The 23,375-nt window shown below is 41.7% G+C and overlaps 1 protein-coding gene across 12 annotated transcripts in view; it reads left to right on the forward strand.

Moving 5' to 3' along the window:
• The window catches only part of Mphosph9 (M-phase phosphoprotein 9), a 38,529-nt gene extending 15,835 nt beyond the window's left edge, over nucleotides 1-22,694 (forward strand). For 4 of the 12 annotated variants that reach the window (XM_090319909.1, XM_090319912.1, XM_090319910.1 and 1 more), the window contains 14 exons: nucleotides 822-977; nucleotides 3,919-4,006; nucleotides 5,540-5,755; nucleotides 6,957-7,004; nucleotides 7,345-7,409; nucleotides 7,941-8,042; nucleotides 9,388-9,525; nucleotides 11,647-11,819; nucleotides 12,686-12,826; nucleotides 13,731-13,851; nucleotides 15,221-15,324; nucleotides 17,320-17,561; nucleotides 17,898-17,966; nucleotides 22,136-22,694. In XM_090319909.1, coding sequence (XP_090176035.1) covers nucleotides 822-977; nucleotides 3,919-4,006; nucleotides 5,540-5,755; nucleotides 6,957-7,004; nucleotides 7,345-7,409; nucleotides 7,941-8,042; nucleotides 9,388-9,525; nucleotides 11,647-11,819; nucleotides 12,686-12,826; nucleotides 13,731-13,851; nucleotides 15,221-15,324; nucleotides 17,320-17,561; nucleotides 17,898-17,966; nucleotides 22,136-22,237 — 1,765 coding nt within the window. In that variant the 3' untranslated portion in view covers nucleotides 22,238-22,694. Of the gene's footprint in view, nucleotides 1-821; nucleotides 978-3,918; nucleotides 4,007-5,539; nucleotides 5,756-6,956; nucleotides 7,005-7,344; nucleotides 7,410-7,940; nucleotides 8,043-9,387; nucleotides 9,526-11,646; nucleotides 11,820-12,685; nucleotides 12,827-13,730; nucleotides 13,852-14,444; nucleotides 14,774-15,220; nucleotides 15,325-17,319; nucleotides 17,562-17,897; nucleotides 17,967-22,135 lie in introns of those variants that run through there. The other 8 variants (XM_090319911.1, XM_090319915.1, XM_090319919.1 and 5 more) reach the window with 5 other exon arrangements.
• The last annotated feature ends 681 nt before the right edge of the window (nucleotides 22,695-23,375 follow it).

The following is a 23,375-nucleotide window of genomic DNA, read 5'->3' on the forward strand; positions in this document are numbered from 1 at the left end:
TTCTGGTGGTTAATTGGAGATAAGAGTCTCATGGACTTTCTTGCTGTGGCTGGCTTTGAACCGCAATTTTTATATCTCAGCCTTCTGAGTAACTAGGATTATAGGCGTGTGCCACCAGTGCCCAGCAAAATGATTTTTTATTGTTAGTCCCAAAGCTGTATTATAAGCTGAGTGCTGCTGGCTCAGGCCTGTAATCCTAGCTACTCAGGAGGCTGAGATCTGAGGATTGTGGAGAAGTAGCACTGTAGTTCAGATTGGTAGAGTGCTAGCCTGGAGCAAAAGAGCTGAGGAGGGCCCTAAGTTCAAGCCACAACCAATTTAGAGAAGTGCTATATAACATTTTCAAGAGAGTAAGAACTAAGTAATCTTTTAGAATGCATTGTCAAGAGCCCTGCACTAGTAGCTCATGCTGGTAATTCTAGTTATTCAGGAGGCTGAGATCTGAGGATCACAGTTCAAAGCCAGCTTGGGTAGAAAAATCCCCACGAGACTCTTACCTCCAAAATCCAGAAGTGGCGCTGTGGCTCAAAGTGGTAGAGCACTATCCTTGAGCAAAAGAGGTCAGGGACAGTGCCCACATCCCAAGTACAAGCCCCACTACTTACCCTCCCCCCCAAAAAAATGTATGTTTTTTTTTTTTTTTTGAGATTTTAGACAAGGTGCTGATGAAAGTACTCAGTAAGCAATAGCTAATTATGATATTTGTATGTGGAGAAGGTGGTGGGGTGCACGGAGCCTCCATCATCTTTTCTGTGGGTGCGCAGAGAAAGCATGCGTTGCTTTTGGCTGTTGTTTATAGTGAGTTTTACTTTCACTGACAGGATAAGGCAAAACCTAAAGGAGAAGCATGCTCGACACATAGCTGATCTTCGAGCTTATTATGAGTCAGAAATAAATAGTTTGAAACAAAAGTTAGAGGCTAAAGAACTTGCTGCAGTTGAAGAGTGGAAGAAGACCAATCAAGTTCTTATAAAGAGGTAAGTCTTTACCATGAGATTAGCATGCAGTTTTCTATATAAGCATACTATGTGGTAATAAAACACTTTGAAAATGTATTTGCATTTGTAATTTTAGTGGAGACCTTTTGCTTAAGTAATTTTTTTTTTCCCTTAATGCCAGTCATGGATCTTTAACGTGGGGCCAGGTGTTATCCCTGAGCTTTATTTTGGTCAAGGCTAACATTCTTATTACTTGAGCCACAGTTCCACTTCTGGCTTTGAACCATGATCCTCAGATCTTAGCTTCTTTGAGTAGTTAGGATTTTAGGCACATGCCATTGGCAGCTCCCTTTGGTGGCATTGGAGTTTTGAGCTCAGGGCCTCACAATCATAAGCACATAGCTGTGAGTAATTATTTTTGAAGATTTGAACAAGCCTTGTATGATGCTCTGATATCTGACTTAAAGCTCTGTGTTTCATGGGGCAAAATTCTGAAACAGGAAGGCTTTGTATATGTAGAACAATGTCTTTTATAGGAAGATCATTACTATGGAGCCCCTGAGAAGCTCTTTTTTTTTTTTTTTTGATGGTTCATGGGACTTGAACTCAGCCTGGGCACTGTCCCTGTGCTCTTCAGCTCAAGGCTTCCACTCTACCCTTGAGCCACAGCGTTACTTCCCATTTTCTAGAGGTTAATTGGAGATAAGAGTCAAAAAGTGGGGCCGGGAGTTTGGCCTAGTGGTTAAAGTGCTTGCCTAGCATGCATGAAGACCCGGGTTCGATCCCTCGGTACCACATACATAGAAAAAAGCCGGAAGTGGTGCTGAGGCTCAAGTGGTAGAGCTCTAGCCTTGAGAAAGTCCAAGGACAGTGCTCAGGCCCTGAGCTCAAGCCCAGGACTGGCAAAAAAAAAAAAAAAAGAGTCAAAAAGTGCCTGTGCTGGCTTTGAACCTTGATCCTCAGATCTCTGCCTCCTGAGTAGCTAGGATTACAGGCATGAGCCACCGAACCCAGCTCCTAAGAAGAATTCTGTGACTTCTAGGGCTGAGGTAGGTTACAGCTCAGTGATAGAGGCCTTGCTGTGTACTCGTTAACTGCTCCTAGTGACAGCCATTACTTTTTTTTTGTTAGTCATGAGGCTTAAACACAGGGCCTGTGCTCTGTCGCTGAGCTCTACTACTTGAGCCACAGCACCACTTCCAATTTTCTGGTGGTAATTGGAATTAGGAGTCTCACAGACGTTCTTGTCTGGGCTGGCTTTGAACCACGATCCTCATCTCAGCTTCTTGAGTAGCTAGGATTACAGGTGTGAGCCACTGGCACATGGCTATTTTTTGTCTTTGGATATAACTACTCATACTGGTGAATTCATATGGTATTTGTCTAGTTGTAATCCACATTTTGCTCATCTTACTGTCTTTAGGTTCATGAATCAGAATTTCCTTCCTTTCAGAATATATATATGTATATATATGAATATGTATATGTATATGTATTTGTACCAGTTATCTATTGAAAGACACTTGAGTTGCTTCCTCCTGTTGGGTGTTGTGACTATGAGGGCAGAAAGAACTTTTCATGTGGTACTTCTTTCTTTCCTCCCTCTCATCTCTGCCACTCCACTCTCCCTCTTTGTTTTCCCTTCCTTCCTTTCTACCTTTTAGAATCTCGAAATCAATCTTTCTGTTTCTCTCTCTCCCCCTCTCTCCCTTCTCTTTCCCCTCTCCTTCTCCCTCTCCCACCTTCTCTCCCCCTCCTCTGTCTCTTCTTGCTCTCTCTGTCTCTCCCTCTCCCTCTCTCTCTTTGAATTGAATCCAGGGTCTCATCCATGCTAAAGCACATACTGTAGTGCATATTTTATAAGTATGTATGTGTGTGTATACATATGTGTTACATATGTGTGTGTATCCATATATCCATATATACTTTTTTTACAGTACTAGGGTTTGAACTCAGGCCTCATGATTGCTAGGGAGGTACTCTACTACTAGAGCCAGTCACACACACACACACTTTTTTCTTTTTTTGGCTTGAACTCGGGGCCTGGGCACTGTCCTTGGGTGTTCTCAAGGCTAGTGCTCCATCACTTGAGCCACAGCACCACTTCCAGCTTTTTCTATGTATATGGGTGTCAAAGACTTGGGCAAGCACTCTACCACTAGACCATTCTCCTGGCCCCTGCTCTAACATTTTGAGCCACAACACTACTTCCGTTTTTTGAATGGTTAATTGGAGATGAATCTCACTGTGAGCTGGGAATGTGGCTTAGTAATAGAGTGCTTGCCTAGTATGCATGAAACACTGGATTCAATTTCTTAGTACCACATAAACAAAAAAGCCTAAAGTAGTGCTGTGGTTCATATACTCTATCACTTGAACCACAGAGAGGGTCAGAGACAGAACTCAGGCCCTGAGTTCAAGCCCCAGGACCAGCAAAATAAATAAATAAGTAAATAAATGAATAGTTTCATGGGAACTTTGCTGCCCAGGCTGGCTTTGAACCATGATCCTCAGCCTCCTGAGTAGTTAGAACTATAGGCATGAGGGGCTGGGAGTTTGGCCTAGTGGTTAAAGTGCTTGCCTAGCATGCATGAAGACCCGGGTTCGATTCCTCGGTACCACATACATAGAAAAAAGCCAGAAGTGGTGCTGAGGCTCAAGTGGTAGAGCTCTAGCCTTGAGAAAGTCCAAGGACAGTGCTCAGGCCCTGAGCTCAAGCCCAGGACTGGCAAAAAAAAAAAAAAAAAAAAAAAAAAAGAACTATAGGCATGAGCCACTGAAATTTTTCAAGAAGCTTTTCATATTATTTTAGCCTGATCTTTTCTCTAGATACTAAGCTATCATCATATTTGGGGGGATTTATTTGACTGAAGTTGTATTTTTAGTTAACATTGGAGAGTTTACTTTGTAATACATATTGGTGAATACTTTTAAAGGAAAATTATTACCTTGTAATTTAATCTGAACTTATGATTTTCAGATGTGGCCAGTTAGATAATGCTTTGAATGACGCTACCAGTCATGTAAGAACACTTGAAAATAAGAATAACTTACTAGAAACAGAACTGGTAAGTAGTTTGCCTTTTTTTTTTTGTAATTGTTCTAGTGGTGTAGTAAATTTTGTTGTGTGTATGTGTATTGGTGGTCCTGGAGCTTGAACTCAGGTCCTGGGCTCTGTGCCTAAGTTATTATTACTGAAAGGCTGATACTCTTATCACTTGAGTAACCATTCTATTTTAGTTTTGTTTGGAAGTTAATTGGAGAGTCTCATGGACTTTCCTATGTGGACTGGCTTTAAACTGTGGACTGGCTTTAATCTTCAGATCTCAGCCTCTTGAGTAGCTAGTATTACAGGCTTGAGCCATTGGAACTGGACACCTGCCAGCTTTTTGGTAATTAGTGATAACACTTTCATGGACCTTTCTGCCCAGTCTAGCTTTGACCCATTATCTCAGATCTCATATATATGTGTGTGTGTGTGTGTGTGTGTGTGTGTGTGTGTGTGTGTGTGTGTGTGTGTGTGTGTGTGTATTGCATAGTATACGTGGTGATGCAACCACTACCCATCATTGATTACAGAATATTTTTCTTAAAAAGGAGCTCCAAGCTGGAATCTTGGGGCTCACTCCTTGCTACTCAAGAGGCGGAGATCTGAAGATTAACGTTTGAAGCCAGTCTGGGCAGAAAAGTTCTTAGGACTCTTATCCTTAATTAAGCAGCCAATTGTTGGAAGTTGGAGGTATGGCTTCAGTGGTAAAGCCCTAGCCTTGGGTGAAAAAGTAAGAGAGGGCATGAGCCCCCCTGAGTTTAAGCCCTGAGTATGAGCACACACACAAACACACCCCACACAAATTTTGTCTCTATCTTGCAATAACTTCATGAAACTGATCTTTAAGAACCATCCTTTTGTACTTGCCTAGCATTCATGAAGCCCTGGGTTCAGTTCCTCAGTCTCATAAACACAGAAGAAGCCAGAAGTGGTGCTGTGGCCTAAGTGGTAGAGGGCTAGTCTTGAGCAAAAGAAGCTCAGGGACAGTGCCCAGACTCTGAATTCAATCCCCAGGACTGGCAAAAAAGAAAACAAGAAAAGAGTGATTCTTTCTGTACTCTCCATTCTAGAGTAAAATAAACATTAAATTTATTACTACTTGTATGTATTTCTTTATTTTTTTGGTCACATATGGGACTTGAACTCAGGAGCTGGATGCTGTCCCTGAGCTTTGTATAATTTGAAGATAGTAGATTTTATAAACCTTAGGTTAGTTTTTTTTTTTTTTTTTTTTTTGCCAGTGCTGGGCTTGGGCTCAGGGCCTAAGCACTGTCCTTGGGTTTTCTCAAGGCTAGAGCTCTACTACTTTGAGCCCCAGTGCTACTTCTGGTTTTCTGGTGGCTAATTATAGAGATAAGAGTCTCATGGAGTTTCTTACCTAGGCAGGCTTTGAACCTCAATCCTTAGATCTCAGCTTCCTGAGTAGCGAGGATAACAAGCATGAGCCACCAGTGCCTGGCTTATTTCATATTTTAACATCCATAATTTATTAGCTTCTACTAAACACATCTGTTTTTTCATTCCAAATAATTTAGTTTTCCTTTCTCCATAGAATGATCTGAGAGAACGCTTCAGCGCAGTCAGTAGTGCCTCCAAAATTCTGCAGGAGCGAATTGAAGAAATGAGAACCAGCAGTAAAGAAAAAGACAATACAATCTTTCGACTCAAATCTAGGCTTCAGGATTTGGAAGCAGAGTTTGAGAATGCTTACAAACTCTCAGATGATAAAGAAGCTAGACTGAAACAGGAAAACAAAATGTTTCAAGATGTAAGTAACAACTGATAGCAGCCTGATGGCATGATTGCTTTAGTGTGTGTGTGTGTGCGTTCTAGTACTGAGGCTGGTGTTCTGCCACTTGTGTCACTGCTCTACTTCTGGCTTTTTGGTGGTTAATTGGAGATGAGTTTCATGGACTTTCATGCCCAGTCTGTCTTTGTACTGTGATTCTCAGATCTCAGCCTTCTGAGTAAGTTAGGATTGCAGATGTGAGGCACTGGTGCTTGGCTGGCTTTGTAATTAAATCCTGAAGATCAAACTTAGCAAAATGTCATATGTAACAATTTAGGAAAGAACTGTACAAATAAATTATGAATTTGTGTGTGTGTGTGTGTGCGCACGTGTGCACGTGCTGATCCTGGGGCTTGAACTCAGGGACTGGGTGCTATTCTTGTGTTTCTTTCACTCCATGTGAAAGAAACTTGGGCCACAGCTCTACTTCTGGATTTTTTTGTGTGTGATTAATTAGAGATAAGTGTCTCACCAATGTTTCTGTCTGGCCTGGCTTCAAACCCTGATCCTCAGATCTTAGCCTCCTGAGTAGCTAGGATTACAAGAGTGTACCACTGGCACCCAGTTTTAAAGGTCACCAATTGGTATTTTGTTTTCTTTTGAAATAACTTCAAACTTGCAAAAGTTATGTCAAGTTGGGCTGGGAGTTTGGCCTAGTGGTAGAGTGCTTGCCTAGCATGGGTTCGATTCCTCAGTACCACATACATAGAAAAAAGCCGGAAGTGGTGCTGGGGCTCAAGTGGTAGAGTGCTAGCCTTGAGAAAGTTCAAGGACACTGCTCAGGCCCTGAGCCCAAGCCCAGGACTGGCAAAAAAAAAAAGAGTAATGTCAAAAAATATGATGACAGTAGCATTTTTGAAAGGGTCCTGTGGCTACCCCCTACCCCCACGGGTCCTTGAGGCTTGAACTCAGGACATGGGCATTGTTCTTGGGCTTTTCTCAAGGCTAGTGCTCTACTACTTGAGCCACAGCACCACTTCCAGCTTCGTATGTGTATGTGGTACCGAGGAATCAAATCCAGGGCTTCATGCATGCTAGGCAAGCACTCTACCACTAGGCCACATTCCAAACTCCATCACTAGGCCACATTCCCAACTGGGTCCTGTGGTTTTTGGAGACCTCTTGCAGAGTTTGCTATACCATTTAATTTTGTGGTGTAATTCTTTGTTTTTCTTTTCAGCTCCTAGGAGAGTATGAGTCCCTTGGAAAAGAACATGGCCAAGTAAAGGTAATAGTCTTTGTATAATTTGAAGATAGTAGTTTTTAGCCTTAGGTTAGTTTTATGTTAGTTTTTTTTTCCCCCCCAGTTCTGGGCTTGAGCTCAGGGCCTGAGCACTGTCCTTGGGTTTTCTCAAGGCTAGAGCTCTGCCACTTGAGCCACAGCACCACTTTGGCTTTTTTCTATGTATGTGGTACCAAGGAATTGAACCCCAGTCTTCATGCATGCTAGGCAAGCACTCTACCACTAGACTAAACTCCTGCTCCCCTTATGTTAGGCATTTTAACCTGAAAGAATACATCTGAATACTTTTCTCGGTTATACGATTTTTTCCCCCTTATTTTTATAGGATACCTTAAATATAACTGAGAACAAATTGCTTGATGCATACACTCAGATATCTGATTTAAAAAGGTAAGATGTCTCATGACTAAACATAGACCTCTTGTCACTTTTGTGTATGTTTAAACTGAGAAGAATGAGAAGGAATGTGTGCTTTTCTGTTTATTTTTCCTGATTTTGTTTAGTTTTCAAAAATTATAATTATAGGGGGCTGGGAGTTTGGCTTAGTGGTAGAGTGCTTGCATAGTATGCACCATGACCTGGGTTAGATTCCTTCGTACCACATACATAGAAAAAAGCCAGAAGTGGTCCTGTGGCTCAAGTGGTAGAGTTCTAACCTTGAAGAAGCCAAAGGATAGTGCTCAGTCCCTGAGTTCAAGCCCCAAGACTGACAACACACACACACACACACACACACACACACACACACACACACACACACACACATTGTATTTTTCTGTGGAAAAGTTCAGGTCTGTGGGCAGGGAATACTTTTGTCACTCTTTTTCTGAGGATGGGCTGTTAATGTAAGTAACTTGGAAGTAAACTATATTGTAAATAGTGTTGAAATAAACTAAATTTATCTTATTCCTTTTGAATTAGAATGATTTCAAAACTCGAAGCTCAAGTGAAGCAAGTAGAACATGAAAATATGTTAAATCTTCGTCACAATTCTAAAACTGCTGTGAGACCCTCACGTGCCAAGTAAGTTATTTCATTTAATTTCCAATTCTCTAGAAGTAGGTATACATTTCCATTGAAATGAAAAACTCACAGTTAAATTTCCTTGCAAAAGTAAGACATGTATTAAGAAATTAGTTTTTAGAGCCAGGTATGGTAGCTCACGCCTGTAATCCTAACTACTCAGGAGGCTGAGATCTGAGGATCAAAGTTCAAAGCCAGCCTGAGCACAAAAGGACCTGAGACTCTTATTTCCAATTAACCTCTAGAAAATGGGAAGTGGGATTTGGCTCAAGGGTAGGGCAATAGCCTTGAACTGAAGAGCTCAGGGATAGCACCCAGGCCGAGTTCAAGCCCCATGATCCACAAAAAAAAAAGAAAGAAAGAAAAGAAAAGAAATTATTTTTTGGATCTTGTCAGTGTTCCTACACAGAGCCATTTGGGTTGTCAGGAAAGATATCAGGAAAGCATTTCGTTTTGTCTGCTTGGCTGTGTAAATTAGGCACCTAGAAATGCACATGTGGAAACATCCTTCTGCAGGAAGCAACACTGTGACAGCAGTGCTGAAGCTTTCACAAACTATCCCATTAGACCAAATGCAGCCTACACCAAATCCATTCCTATACTCACTGTAGGAATGAACAAGGATTTCTACATTGTTCAGTGTTTGGAAAAATTAATATTTCATGACATGTGAAAATTACATGAAATTCAAATAACAGTGTCCACAAATAAGGTATCTTCTGAGGTGGACAACTGAGGAGTTTTAGGGTCAGATCATTGAGCAGAGGACAGTCCCAGTTCCTGAATGTGCCTGTTTTCACAACATCAGCAGGTGTGAAGAGGAGACAGGAGCGGATGATGGGAGCCTGAGGCAAGCAGAGTTTTTTAACATGGAGGAACTGATCATCTAGAAGGGTGCTGGGTCTGGGTAGAGTGATCAGCATTTCTGTGGCCACTCTTAAGGCGTTCAGTAGCAGCATGTACCTTGGGACTTCTCTACTGGATAGTAGACACAGAATGTTTCTGCTTTTATTTCATCCCTTTGTGTCTAAGAAAATATAGAGGGTATCCCTGCTTCATCTCTTTCCCTGAGCTCTGCAGAGAGTAAGCCATTTTGGAGGCTGCTGAGAAACAGTTAAGAGACTATTGTAATTTTTTTTTTTTTTGCCAGTCCTGGGGCCTGGACTCAAGGCCTAAACTCTGTTAAGTTCAGTTCAATCATGTATCTAAAGAATAGGTTCTTATATGTGTTTAAGTCATTATGCAAACAAACTAATGCTATGTGGAAGCAGGTTGTCTTAACATGCATGTACTGTGTAAATCAAAGTGCAAACCTTGTGATGTTTTGGAATGTTTCTCATTCTAGTAGCATGCTTGCCACTTCGGATGTCAGCAGGCGGAAGTGGCTGATACCAGGTGCAGAATATTCCATCTTTACCGGTCAGCCTCTAGACATCCAAGACAGGAAGGTAGATAACCTGCTGGAGGAACCCCATGTTCCTGGGTAAGATAACTACTGGAGAGCTAGTTAAGAGCATTATGTAGGGGCTGGGAGTTTGGCCTAGTGGTAGAGTGCTTGCCTAGCGTGCACGAAGACCCAGGTTCGATTCCTCAGTTCCATATACATAGAAAAAAGCCAGAAGTGGTGCTGAGGCTCAAGTAGTAGAGCTCTAGCCTTGAGAAAGTCCAGGGACAGTGCTTAGGCCCTGAGCTGAAGCCCAGAACTGGCAAAAAAAAAAAAAAAGCATTATGTATTCTTCAGAAAGATATGAAGAACCATCTTTGAGTCTCTGTATTTTTATTTTTTTGGTCATGGGACTTGAACTCTGGGCCTGGGTGCTCGCTATCCTTGAGCTCTTCAGCTCAAGACTATTGCCCTACCCCTTGAGCACAGTGCCACTTCCAATTTTCTACTAGTTAAGTGGAGTTAAGAGTCTCTTGGAGGGGCCGGGAGTTTGGCCTAGTGATTAAAGTGCTTGCCTAGCATGCATGAAGACCCGGGTTCGATTCCTTGGTATCACATACATAGAAAAAAGCTGGAAGTGGTGCTGAGGCTCAAGTGGTAGAGCTCTAGCCTTGAGAAAGTCCAAGGACAGTGCTCAGGCACTGAGCTCAAGCCCAGGACTGGCAAAAAAAACAAAACAAACAAACAAACAAAAAAAAGAGTCTCTTGGATTTTAGTGCCCGGGCTGGCTTTGAACCATGATCCTCAGATCTCAGCCTCCTGAGTAGCTAGGATTAAAAACGTCAGCCACTGTGCCTGGCAAGTCTGTTTTTATGGGGATCAGACCTAGAGCCTAAGCATATCAGGTGAGTAGTCTGCCACTGCATTACAGCCTCAGCCCAGGAGACACTTCTTTGGTCCTTTTTTAAACAGAGGGTCTCAGTATGTAGCTCAGATGCATGGAGCTTGTTATTCAGCCTAAGCTAGTCTTGAGCTCATGCTCCTCCTACCTATGATTTCTGGGATTATAAATGTGAGCCACCATGCCAAGGTCTTGGGGTTTTTTTTTTGTTGTTGTTGTTGTTTTAATGTTTTAATTTTGAGGACCTGAGACTTAACTTGAATGTAGGGCATTGCACTTGCTAAGCAGCACTCTACTACTAAGCTTTACTGCAAACCCTAGGCCTTTTGAAACAGAGGCTTTTAAAAATGTATACAATTTAATTTTTTTTCTTCAATTGTACAGAGGGGTTTCATTTGTAAATGTCAGGGTCTGAGTACAAGATACAGGGTGTTGACAAGTAGACTGGGCTGGTTTTGAGCTCTGAATTATCTTGCCTAAGCCTTCCAAGTCCTAGGATTACAGGTGTATGTTACCATGTCTGGTTCAGATCTAGTATTATAGGTGTGAGCCACCTTGTCCCCTTAATATTTCTTTACATGCTAGGAGGTTAAAAGGGTTGAGAAGCACTGGGTTATTATATGTAGTAGCTTCATGTGGAATTATTTACAATACAATGTAAAACATACATTATCATAGTGACTAGTTGTCACTTTGTCTCTTCATCCTCTGAATCCTAGTACTGTTGTCCTAGCTTAGTGAGCTCTAAGCAATTACCACAAAACAAGTACCTTATACAACAAACATGATTTCTAAAGTTTGGAGATTGTAAGCACAGGGTCACAGTACCACATGGCTGAGGTCCTCATGGCCCATCTTTAATGTGTGCCAGATATTGCTGTCAGATTTCTCTCCCGTTCTTTCATTTTTTTGGGTCAGTCATAGGGCTTAAACTCTGGGCTGGGTACTGTACCTGAGCTCTTCAGCTCAAGGTTAGCACTCTACCACTCTGAACCACAGCATCACCAGTTTTCTAGTTGCTTAATTAGAGATAAGAGTCTCAGGATTTTCATGCCTGGGCTGGCTTTGAACCACCATCCTCAGATTTCAGCCTCCTGAGTAGCTAGGATTTACAGGCATGAGCCATTAGTGCTGGCTCCTCCTCCTTTTCTATGGACATTAACCCCAGGGCTTCCTCTTTTATCTCCTTAATTTACCCAAATGTCCTCGGAAAAATCCCTCCTCATAATACCATCCTATACAAATTAGTACTACATTCTATATATACATTGATCAGTTGGAGGACACAAAAATACTCACAACTACAATTCTCATTTAAGGTACCATTCTCCTCCGGAAAAGGATTCTTCATCTGGAAGTTCATCATCAAGCTTATTTGTTAAAAAACAAAAAGAGATGCCAGACACGCCAATCATGAAGGGCTTGAAAGAATTGGATGAAGGAAGAATATTAAAAAATTGGGGGACACAGACAGAGAAAGAGGACTCCTCAGGTAGTATTTTATTCCTTGCTTAAGATAAACAGATATAGTGATCTTTACTCCACCAGTTATTATTTTATTTTTTTTTTTGCCAGTCCTGGGCTTGAGCTCAGGGCCTGAGCACTGTCCTTGGACTTTCTCAAGGCTAGAGCTCTACCACTTGAGCCTCAGCACCACTTCCGGCTTTTTTCTATGTATGTGGTACTGAGGAATCGAACCCGGGTCTTCATGCATGCTAGGCAAGCACTTTAACCACTAGGCCAAACTCCCGGCTTTCTCCACCAGTTCTTTTTGGTCGTGGTGTTGAACTCTGGGTCTGGGCACTGTCCCTGAGCTCTTCAGCTCAAGGCTAGTGCTCTACGACTTTGAGCCACAGCTCCACTTGTGGTTTTGTGGTGGCTTAAATGGAGGTAAGAGTCTCCCAGACTTTTGTGTCTAGGCTGGCTTTGAACTCTCATCCTTAAATCTCAGCCTCCTGAGTAGCTAGGATGACAGGCATGAACCACTGGTACCTGGCTATTTCTCCTTTCTTTCTACTTTGCTTTTTGTATTCAGCTCTGCCAGCCCCAGCCTTAGGTCTTAGGAGTAGTAGTTCTAGAGCAGCATCTCTCATAAATGAATCAGTAACCTGCTTCCTAAAAATAATCTCCTGAGCAAAAACACCTTGAATGCCTGTTGTAAACAAGAAGCAATATGAATCTGTTAGAAGTCTCATATTTTAGCACATTTGCAAATAATTATTACCCCTTTCATGGTGAGAAGACATTTTTGAGCTAAGTGTATGTTCAGTGGAGGACTTTGTGCAGTATGACATCTATAATCAAGGTTTGTTTTGACTTTGAATTTTTCTTTTTTTAATTTGTCTGGTCTAAAATTAGTGAATTCCCAGCATACTGAGTCTTCACTCAGTGCAAGTCATTCACCAGAGAAATGTACTCAACAAAGACAAAAGAGACAGAGCCCTGCTTCCCAGAGATCATCATCTTTACCACCTTCAAATCGTAAATCCAGCACTCCAAGTAAGAATTTGGTGTACTTTTTTCTTAGGCTGGGGAAGTAACACCTGAGCCAGGTGCCAACGTCAAAGTCAACCTGGATAGGAAAGTCTGAGACTCTTTATCTCCAATTAACCACCAGAAAAACCTGGAAGTAGAGCTGTGGATCAAGTGGTAAAGTGCTAGCCTTGGGCAAAATAAGCTCAGGGACAACACCTAGGCCCTTAGTTCAAGCCCAAGGGCTCTCTCTCTCTCACACACGCACACAGAAGAAATCTAAGTTTATTAGTCACGTATTTTTGTATGTCCATTAAATTGAGTAGACAGTTATACATAAAACAATTCCAGGGCTGGGAGTTTGGCCTAGTGGTTAAAGTGCTTGCCTAGCATGCATGTAGATCCGGGTTCAATTCCTCGGTACCACATACATAGAAAAAAGCCGGCAGTGGTGCTGAGGCTCAAGTGGTAGAGCTCTAGCCTTGAGAAAGTCCAAGGACAGTGCTCAGGCCCTGAGCTCAAGCCCAGGACTGGCAAAAAAAAAAAACCAAAAAACAATTCCAACTAATGACTCATCAGAAAAGAGAAACTGCTTCATAAATATTTGACACGAGTTAATCTCTTAAGCTTCTGTTCACTAGTGCACTGGTGTTCCCTTATTTCCAGTTGACTTCTAAAATCCTGAAAAACCAGTTTTGAGCCAGTCTCAGAAACTCTAGTGTGCTTTTAGAAAATGTCATTGGGGCTACTACCTCTAGTTGTTAAGATTGTGGGTCATTTTATTTTTACTTTGTGTACTCTTAGCTTTCCAACTGTTAGGATAAAATTATGTTACTTTTAAAATTAGAAAAAAATTTCCTACTGAAAAACTGTTCAGCACGGTAATGTATATAGCAGGAAAAGAATATTTCATCTTTATTTTCTTCTTTAGCCAAAAGAGAGATTATGTTAACACCGGTGACTGTGGCTTATAGCCCAAAGAGATCCCCTAAAGAAAACTTGTCCCCAGGATTTAATCATCTGCTTAGCAAAAATGAAAACAATCCAATTCGGTAAGTCTTCTAAAAATTTTAGAATAATGTATTTATATGTATGCTTGATTGGCTTGCTATTTGTTTATTTATTTTTCTGTGGGTCGTGGATCTTGAACTTGGCCTGGGCGTTGTCCCCGAGTTCTTCAGCTCAAGGTTACCTCCCTACCCTTGAGCTTAGCCCCACTTCCGTTTTCAAGAGGTTAATTGGACAGTGCTCAGGCTCTGAGCTCAAGCCCAGGACTGACAACAACAACAAAAAGTTGAAGACACGGGAAGACTTTAGGACAAGACAGTGGGGTGCACAGGAGCAAGTTCCCCTCCGCCTCCTGTCCTCTCAGGGGAACAGGCTGTTCTGTGTGGGAAGGCCTTTTGGCTCTAGACCCACTCCCTTGGGCACTTAGGAGTTCAATTAAGTACATTGAACCCTAGTTTTCCTTCCTATAAAATAGAGAATGATGCTGCCCTACTGTTATAAATATCAAATGACATGTGTCAAGAGCCTTTAAATCTCCGTGTGGAAGTATAATTTTATGTTAGAAAATGGATATTAAAGTTCAGCGTTAGAGTCATAACCAGCTTCGGTTTTTTGTAATATTTTTGTTTTTTGCCAGTTCTGGGGCTATGTATGTGGTACCAAGGAACTGAACCCAGATCTCCGTGCATACTAGGAAAGCACTCTATAACCAGCCTTGTTACAAGAATATATGTCAGCCAGGTGCTGGTGGATCATGCCTGTCATCCTTGATACTCAGAAGGCTGAGATTGGAGTGAGAATCAAGTTTCAAAGCCTGGGCAGGAAAGTCTGTGAGAGTCTTATCTCCAGTTAACCACAGAGAAATGGCGATGTGGCTCAAAGTGGTAGAGCTCTAGCCTTTAGCAAAATAAGTTAGGGACAAGCAGGGCATGGTGGCTCATTTCTGTATTACTAGCTACTCTGGAGGCTAAGATCAGGGGATCTTGGATCAAAGCCAGCCTGAGCACTAAAGAACATGAGGCTCTTATCTTCAATTAATCACTAGAAAACAGGAAGTGGAAGTGGGGCCAAGTGGAAGTGGAACCTGGCTCTAGGAGTAGGAGGGTAGACTTGAGCTGAAGAGCTTGGGGACAACGCCCAGGCCTAGGTGTAGGGCGGTAGCTTTGAGCTGAAGAGCTCAGGGACAGCACCCAGGCTCAGAGTTCAAGCCCCATGACTTACCCTCCCCACCCCCAAAAAAAAGAACTTAGGGATAGCATCCAGGCTTCAAGTTCAAGGCCGATGATTGGGGTGGAGGGTAGGAATGGAATATGTACATGTAAGAGCTCACTGGATGCCAACTCATCTTTCAAGTGGAGATAGGGAAAACAAGTTACCATTTTTTTCTCACAAATAACTTGCTTCATTCAATAGATTTGATATACTTTTGGATGATTTAGATACTGTTCCTGTGTCTACATTACAACGAAACATTCCAAGAAAACAGCTCCAGTTTTTTCCTCTACATGACTCAGAAGGTATCTTTTCTAAAATCTAAATTGATCACTATGGCTATAGTCATTCATTTCCCAAGATTTTGATAGCTTTTCAAGGTTCTAAAAGATAAACCCTACAAGTAACCATTCATGATATCGAACTTTATTGCCCTTGGAAAGTTGGGCAGCTGAGGTGAGGTGTGGGGAACTGAGCTTGTACTCCATTATTGTACTCTTCATACTAGTCAGCCCAGGCTTGGTAATGCTCTCAGTGTGGGTAGAGTTACAGGTAGTTTGTGGAGTTTCTTTCTTTGGTGGGCTGTCAGAGTATCAGCTTCTCCCTTCCCCCCTCGCCCCCCCCCCCCCGCGCCCCCCCTCCCCCCCTCCCCCCCCTCCCCGGTCGAAAGAGCACAAAGAGGCTTAGAGAAAACCGGCATGTGGGCATGTGGCATGTGGGCATGTGTAATCTTAGCTACTCAGGAGGCTGGGATCTGAGGATCAAGATTCAAAACCAGTCTGGCACAAAAGGACCTGAGACTCTTACCTTCAGTTAACCTAGAAAACAGAAAGTAGGGCTTTGCCCAAGTGTAGGGATGTAGCCTTGAGCTGAAGAGCTCAGGGACAGGGCCCAGGCCAAGTTCAAGCCCCATCACCCACCAAAAAAAAAAAGAGGCCTAGGCTCAGAGACAGCACCCAGGCCCTGAGTGCCTGTGTGTTCAGGCCGGCACTCTATCACTTGAGCCACAGCATCACTTCCAGCAGTGGCTCATTAGTGTCAGTGTAGGGTCACTAAATAGCAGGATTCAAACTTTTTTTTTCATGGTTCACTTGTGGTTTTCTGGTGGTTAATGATGATGGAAGTCTCTCAGAGGACTGGGAGCATGGCCTAGTGATAGATCGCTCACCTTGCATGCACAAAGCCCTGGATTTGATTCCACGGTACCACATGCACAGAAGCTGGAAGTGTTGCTGTGGCTCAAGTGACAGAGTGCTAGCCTTGAGCAAAAACAAGGACAATGCCCAGGCCCTGAGTTCAAGCCCCAGGACTAGTTAAAAAAAAAAAGAAAAATCTCTTGGGCTTTTCTGCCTAGGCTTACTTTGAACTAGGATCCTCAGGTCTTAGCTTTTTGAGTAGCTAGGATTACAAAGTGTGAGCCATCTGTACCTGGCCAGGCTTTTTTTTTTTCCCTTTTTTCTTTCTTGAAGTTTATATTATATGGCATCAGTTAGACCCTCCTTTTCTAGAAAAAAAAGTTTAAAATTCAACTGCATTTACATGAAGTATGCTTATAATCCTTTAGAGAAGAAATAAAGATTGTCAAACTGTGGGTAGAGCTTTTAATTCTGTGGAGAATAAAAGCTCTGACTAAATATGCTTCGTTATGCAATGGAGAAATCCAATGGTATAACTTCTACAAACAACTAACTTACAGTTGACAAAGTAAATTTCAGGAAGCCAGAATAAGTGTGGATGTGGGATGGGAAGGATTGTGCTGAAGAATGGAGAAGGGGTGGGCAGAAACAGCCATATGAAAATGGAACCAGTGGGCTGAAAGCATAGCCTAGTGGTAGAGTGTTTGCCTCACATGCACAAAGCCCTGGGTTCGATTCCTCGGTACCACATACATAGAAAAAGCTGGTGGCGCTGTGGCTCAAGTGGCAAAATGCTAGCGTTGAGCAAAAAGTGCCCAATGACAGTGCCCAGGCCCTGAGTTCAAGCCCCAGAACTGGCAAAAAAAAAAAAAAAAAAGAAAAGAAAAAGAAAATGGAACTGGGCAATTCAGGGATGGGTGTGATTGGGAGGGATGATGCTTTGTACACCTCATATGCTGACATGTTGGATTAAAATTCCGTTGTGTAACTACTTAATGGGATTAATCAGTATATCTCTTCATTACTGAGCCATTTGTATCTATTTCTAGAAGCTGAAGTTGGGCATATATTTGATACATATATATGTGTATATATATGTATATATATATATATTATCTGTTGGAAAACTGAAAAAAAATATAAAATTTCTTTCCTTTCTGACAGAAAAAAACTATTCAGAAAAAGCCACCGATGCCAGTCATAGCTCTAGCCCTGAACCCTTGCCAAACGGAGTGAAGACAGTGTCTGTGAGACCAACCTGGGAGAAGACTAAGTCAGTTAGCTATGAGCAGTGTAAGCCTGTTTCAGTAACACCACAGGGTAATGATTTTGAATATACAGCAAAAATTAGGACCCTAGCTGAAACGGAGCGATTTTTTGATGAACTTACAAAAGAAAAGGACCAGGTAAAACAAACAACAATGTCTTTAAAAAATCTTTTTCTGAACTTAATGCTACATCCAGGAAATAGTTAGAAGGAAAAGGGAGTTGATTCAAACCGTCCCGTGTAATTATTGGGTCCCACACCAATGGGGTAATGAAGGCTGTGCTAGAAATTGTCCTGAGCCATGTTGTTGTCAGTTGTTGTCAGCATCTAATAACAGACGGAACTTACATTATGCCAGAACTGAGCAGAAAACACTAGGCTAAAGTCTTTTTTTCCCCCTTTTCTATGTTATAAACCTCCCTGCCAGGAAGCAGAATTATTCTGTTTTTATTTGGCTATTTTCTTATGCTAACAGATCGAGGCAGCACTGAGCCGAATGCCTTCTCCTGGAGGAAGAGTCACTTTACAGACGAGAATGAATCAGGTGAAGTTGCTGGGCTTGATCACGCTAGGCATCTGTGTGTCAGTGCTCCACTCATCCAAGAAGAGTTTTCAATGCATGGAGTGAATGCTGAAGCAGCACTCTGAACTTTTTAAGCATTTGCAGGAAGTGTTTGACTATGACAGTTATTTTTATTTTATAACTGCCAGCTTTCAGTAATAAAATGGACCTTACCTGTAGACCTTAAAAGAACAATGTTCACATCATCGTATTTTCAGGAAGCTACTCAGGAGCAAAGGGCTTTGGGTTTTTTGTGTGTGCTGCCAGGACCCAAGCCAAGATTTCACGCGTGCTGGGAACATACTCCAGCATCTTCCCATTTTCTACACAAACCTCTGAACAGATTTCACATGGTTCAGTTAATGCTACTTTAACTCCTTTCTTCTTCCCATCCCATTTGCCACTTACTTCTATTTAATAAAACAGTGCACATGAAAACAGTTGCCCTTACCACTGGAATAGCAGTTGGGAGAGATGCGATTCCAGTTCTGAACAGGAGGTGGTGCAGGCGATGTGGCCATTGCACACTGCTTTTCCCAGAGAATTAAAATGCCCCAAACCACAGGATGTTTAAGTCTGCTCTTTTAGGAACATTTTAAACAACACCAAGTATATATTTCTTATAGTGCCTTAAATTCAGCAAAGGTTAATTTTCAGACTGGCTTGTGGTAGCAGAGAGACTCAAGGGAAATAGCAGAGGACCTTTCCAGAGTCCTTTGCCTTCCTTTCCTTTTTCTCTGACCAGTATTTGCTTGTCCTGAGGTTTTCATTGAATAATTTATAGGATTTAAAGCATGAAACTTAAAATAATTGACTAGGAAGGCAGAAGAAAAATTTTATCTCTATAAATCACCTTGAAGTGCTAATATATTTATAAATTAATATAGTAAGTTCCTTTTCACTTTTTTTTTTTTATTCTTGCCAGTCCTAGGGCTTGAACTCAGGGCCTGAACACTGTCCCTGAACTTTCTCAAGGCAAGTGTTCTACCACTTGAGCACAACACCATTCTGGCATTTTCTGTGTATGTGGTGTGAAGGAATCCAACCGAGGGCTTCATGCATGCTAGGCGAGCAGTCTACCACTAGGCCACACTCCCAGTTCCCCTTTTCACTTTTAAAATAAGACGCTTGTTTGTGTAATCAGTGCTTCAATCCATCAAGGATCATGTTTCAAAGCCAACCGGGCAGGAAAGTCCATGTAGTTCTTTTCTCCATTTAGTCTCCCATGCTTAAATAGAGCTATGGCTAGCCTTGAGCACAAAACACCCAAACTCCAAGTTCAAGCCCCAGGACCAGCACCAAAACAAAGCAAAATCTACAGGCACTTTACTCCTATAATCTCAGTATTAGAGGACAGTGGCAGGACAACTAAAAGTTTGAGATAATTTATAAGACACAGAAAGGCTTGTCTCATACAATGCAGGTACACGTTGAAATTGTTACTTTCTGGAATGCAACACGACAGATCTAAAGCCTTAGAATTATGCATTTCTTTGAACCTAGCACTTTACTTCTGGGAATGATTCCTAAGCAATATTTATAGATACTGTAAAGAGATGTGTTTAAGAAACTTACTGCAGCCTTATTTATAGTGTCCCAAATTAGAAGCAACCTCAATTTCTACTCAGTGATTTCCTGGTTAGATATGTTACTTGCAGAATGCTACATATTGAATCAAAAGGATGTCATAAGAAAAGGGTATGAAAGATATTGGAAATGCCGTTTGTTTCCTTTTCAAAAGGGTGTTGCATATGTGCAGGTTAAAAAAAGGAAAGAGGGTCATTAAGTACTTTTTTTGCTTATCTGTCTTCTGAATATAATAAACAATATAATGAAATTCTTTCACAGTTAAACATGTAAAAAATATATATATACTATATATAAAAACATAGCAGCACATATGTATGTGTGTGTGTGTGTATATGTATATATATATTTCTCTTCCCTCCCTCCTCCTCCCTCCTGCCTCCAGTCCTGGGCTTGAACTCAAGACTTAAGCAGTGTTCTTTAGCTCCTTTTGCTGAAGCCTAGCACTCTCCCACTTGAACCACAATTCTACTTCTGGCCTTTTCTGTTTATGTGGTACCGGGGGATTGAACCCAGGGTTTCATTCATGCTAGGCAAACCACTCTACCACTAAGCCATATTCCCAGCCCCTATATTTTTATTTTTATTTTTTGTGGTACTAAGTTTTGAACTTAGGACCTTGTGCTTACAAAGCAGTCCCTAGCTCTAAAGATACAAATTTGAAGTTTTATTTTATGATAAAATTAGAGTTAATACTAAGTAAAATGCTTAACTCCTAACATGGTAAATATGTATTCTGGACACTATTAATTAGTGTTATTCATTGTAATTGTGAATTTATTTATTTAGAAATCTTCAGCTTTTTGTTTGGTGAGTCATGAGGCTTGAACTTTGGGCCTGAGCATCTTCCCTGAGCTCTTCAGCTCAAGGCTAGTGCTCTACCACTTGAGCCACAGTGCCACTTCTGGTTTTCTTGTGAATAATTGGAGATAAGAGACTCAGAGACTTCCCTGCCCGGGCTGGCTTTGAACCTTGATTCTCAGGTCTCAGCCTCCTGAGTAGTTAGAATTAGAGGCGTCAGCCACCACGCCTCTCCAGTTTTGTTCCTTCCCAAGGCATGGGTTTTCAAATGGGCCTACATGCTGACCCTGAGCGTTTTTGCTCAAGGCTAGCAGTCTACCACTTGAGCCACAGCTCCACTTCCAGCTTTTTCGTGGTTAATTGAAGATGAAAGTCTCACAGTTTCTTGTCCTAGCTGGGTTTGAACGATAGTCCCAGTATCTCAGCCTCCTGACTAGCTGGGATTATAGGTATGAGTCCCTGGCACCTGTCCCTCCACCGCCTGTTTTTTCCCTTCTTTTGTCTGAAGAAAGTTGTGAGATACACATGTTAGTGGGATACAAGTTGATCTGCCGTGTCTTTCTTCTAGTAAAATGTGTAAATTGCTTCCTAGGCTTTTCTTTTACTGTTCTCAGTTAACCTTTATCTATTTATTTGACATCATGGGGCTTGAGCTCAGGAACTAGATGCTGCCCCAACCCTTTGTGCTCAAGGGTAGTTAGTATTCTACCACTTTGAGCCAAAGTTCCACTTTTCTTGTTTCCTGGTGGTTAATTGGAGGTAAGAATTTCACAGACTTTCTCAGATCTCAACCTCCTGAGTAGCTAGGATTACAGTTGTGAGCCACCAAGGCCTGGCTTCCCTTCCATTTTTATATTGCTATTTCTGTAATTTCCATCTATATTTGGCAGTACTGGAACTTGAACTCAGAATCTCACACTTAATAGGCAGGCACTCTACCACTTGAACTGTCCAACCCTTTTTTTTCTTCACTTATTTTTCAGATAGGCTCAGACTAGAGAGAGCCTCCTGCTTTCTTTAGCTGGAATTATGGATGTGAATGCAATGCCCAGCTTTTTTTGCTGTTGAGAGAGGAACTTGGTGACTTTTTGACCAAGGCTTCCAGCCTTGACCCTCCTAATTTCTGCCTCTTTTTTTTTTTTTGCCAGTCCTGGGCTTGAGCTTAGGACCTGAACACTGTCCTTGGACTTTCTCAAGGATAGAGCTCTACCACTTGAGCCTCAGCACCACTTCTGGCTTTTATCTATGTATGTGGTACCGAGGAATTGAACCCGGGTCTTCATGCATGCTAGGCAAGCACTTTAACCACTAGGCCAAACTCCTGGCCCTATTTCTGCCTCTTGAATAGCTCTGATTATAGGTATAAACCACCATCGCTGGCTAGAATTTTCAAATATTGAATACACCAAATATATTTTGAAGTGCAACAGTGATTTCAAAGGATTGTGAAATTGACATATATATTGTTCTGTTTAAAACAAATAGTAGAACTGAGAATGTGGCCCCAATAGTGGAGTACTTTTTAACATGAGAGAGGCCATGAACTCAGTCAAGTAACACCGGAGACAGAAGCTGGGGTAGAAGGAGGGAGAGGGGAAAGAAAAGAAATAATGAAAAGTATTGCATGAAAAGCAAAGTCAACATCTGTAATTTAAAGGCTTATCCTTATTCTTTTCTTCAAAGATAAAATGAGCTAGGTGGGTGTAGCACCGGTGACCTCGATGTGGAATTCTCATTACATTTTCCCCATCATTTCCACTCAGGAAGCCCTGGAAGATCGTTTGGAAAAGATCAATCAAGAACTTGGTTCGGTTCGCATGACGCTAAAGAAGTTTCATGTTTTGCGCACGTCTGCAAATCTTTGAGATTTGTAGCCATTAAATTTGAGACATTTTCATTTGCACTAATATATGTATAGTTATGCACTCAGAAAAGGCAAGCTATTTTGTACTGGTTTATAAGACTTCAAATAGTTTTACAATCATGCTATTCTTACACTTGCTATTTTATACTTCAGACAGCCACATATTTTCAAGATATTTTTGTTATGCTCAGGAATCTCTTGTATATTTTACTATTTAAAAACCATTATTTTTAAATAGTATATGTCTTCATTTTATAACAAGAATAAGGAAATGTACCCAGGGGAAGCAACTTGTTTCTAAAGAAATAGTGTTAATCTTTAGTGATGAACTTTGCCCACCAATTTTATACAATCGTTCTGCATTCCAGATACATTTTTAAAAGTAAATGCCTAACAGCTTCCATAGTGGTAGATGAATACATGTTAAATATTAAAAATAGAGCATATCTTAGCTTTCAGTTATAGAGAATGTATTGGGTTTTTTGGGGTGTGTGTGTGTGTGTGTGCACGCTGAGCTTGAACTCGGGCTTTATGCTGTCCATGAGATTTTTTTGCTCATGGCTTAGTGCTCTACCACTTGGGCCACAGCTCCACTTCTAGATATTTTTGGCAGCTTATTGGAATTCAGAGTCATATGGACTTCCCTGCCTGTGCTGGCTGTGACCCATGATCATCAGGTCTCTGTCTCCTGAGTAGTTAGGATTAAAGGCATGCGCTATTGGTACCTGACTTATGTAGATTTTTTTTTTTTTTTTTTGTGGGTCATGGGGCTTGAACTCTGGGCGTTGGTGCTATCCCTGAACTCTTCAGCTCAAGGCTACCACCCTGCCCCCTGGAGCCACAGCCCCACTTCCTGTTTTCTAGGGGTTAATTGGAGATTAGAGTCACATTCTTTAGTGCCCGGGCTGACTTTGAACCTCAATTCTCAGATCTCGGCCTCCTGAGTAGCTCGGATTACAGGCATGAGCCACCGAACCTGGCTGAATTTTTTTTTTTTTTTCAATACTGGGTTGAGCTCAGGGCGTGAGCACTGTCCTTGGGTTTTTGCTCAAGGCTAGAGCCACAGCACCACTTCTGGCTTTTTCTATGTATGTGGTACTGAGGAATCGAACCTGGGTCTTTGTGCATGTTAGGCAAGC

The sequence above is a fragment of the Megascapheus bottae genome, chromosome 28 (assembly GCF_031878675.1).
Source record: "Megascapheus bottae isolate mThoBot1 chromosome 28, mThoBot2.hap1, whole genome shotgun sequence".
NCBI classification, from domain to species: domain Eukaryota; kingdom Metazoa; phylum Chordata; class Mammalia; order Rodentia; family Geomyidae; genus Megascapheus; species Megascapheus bottae.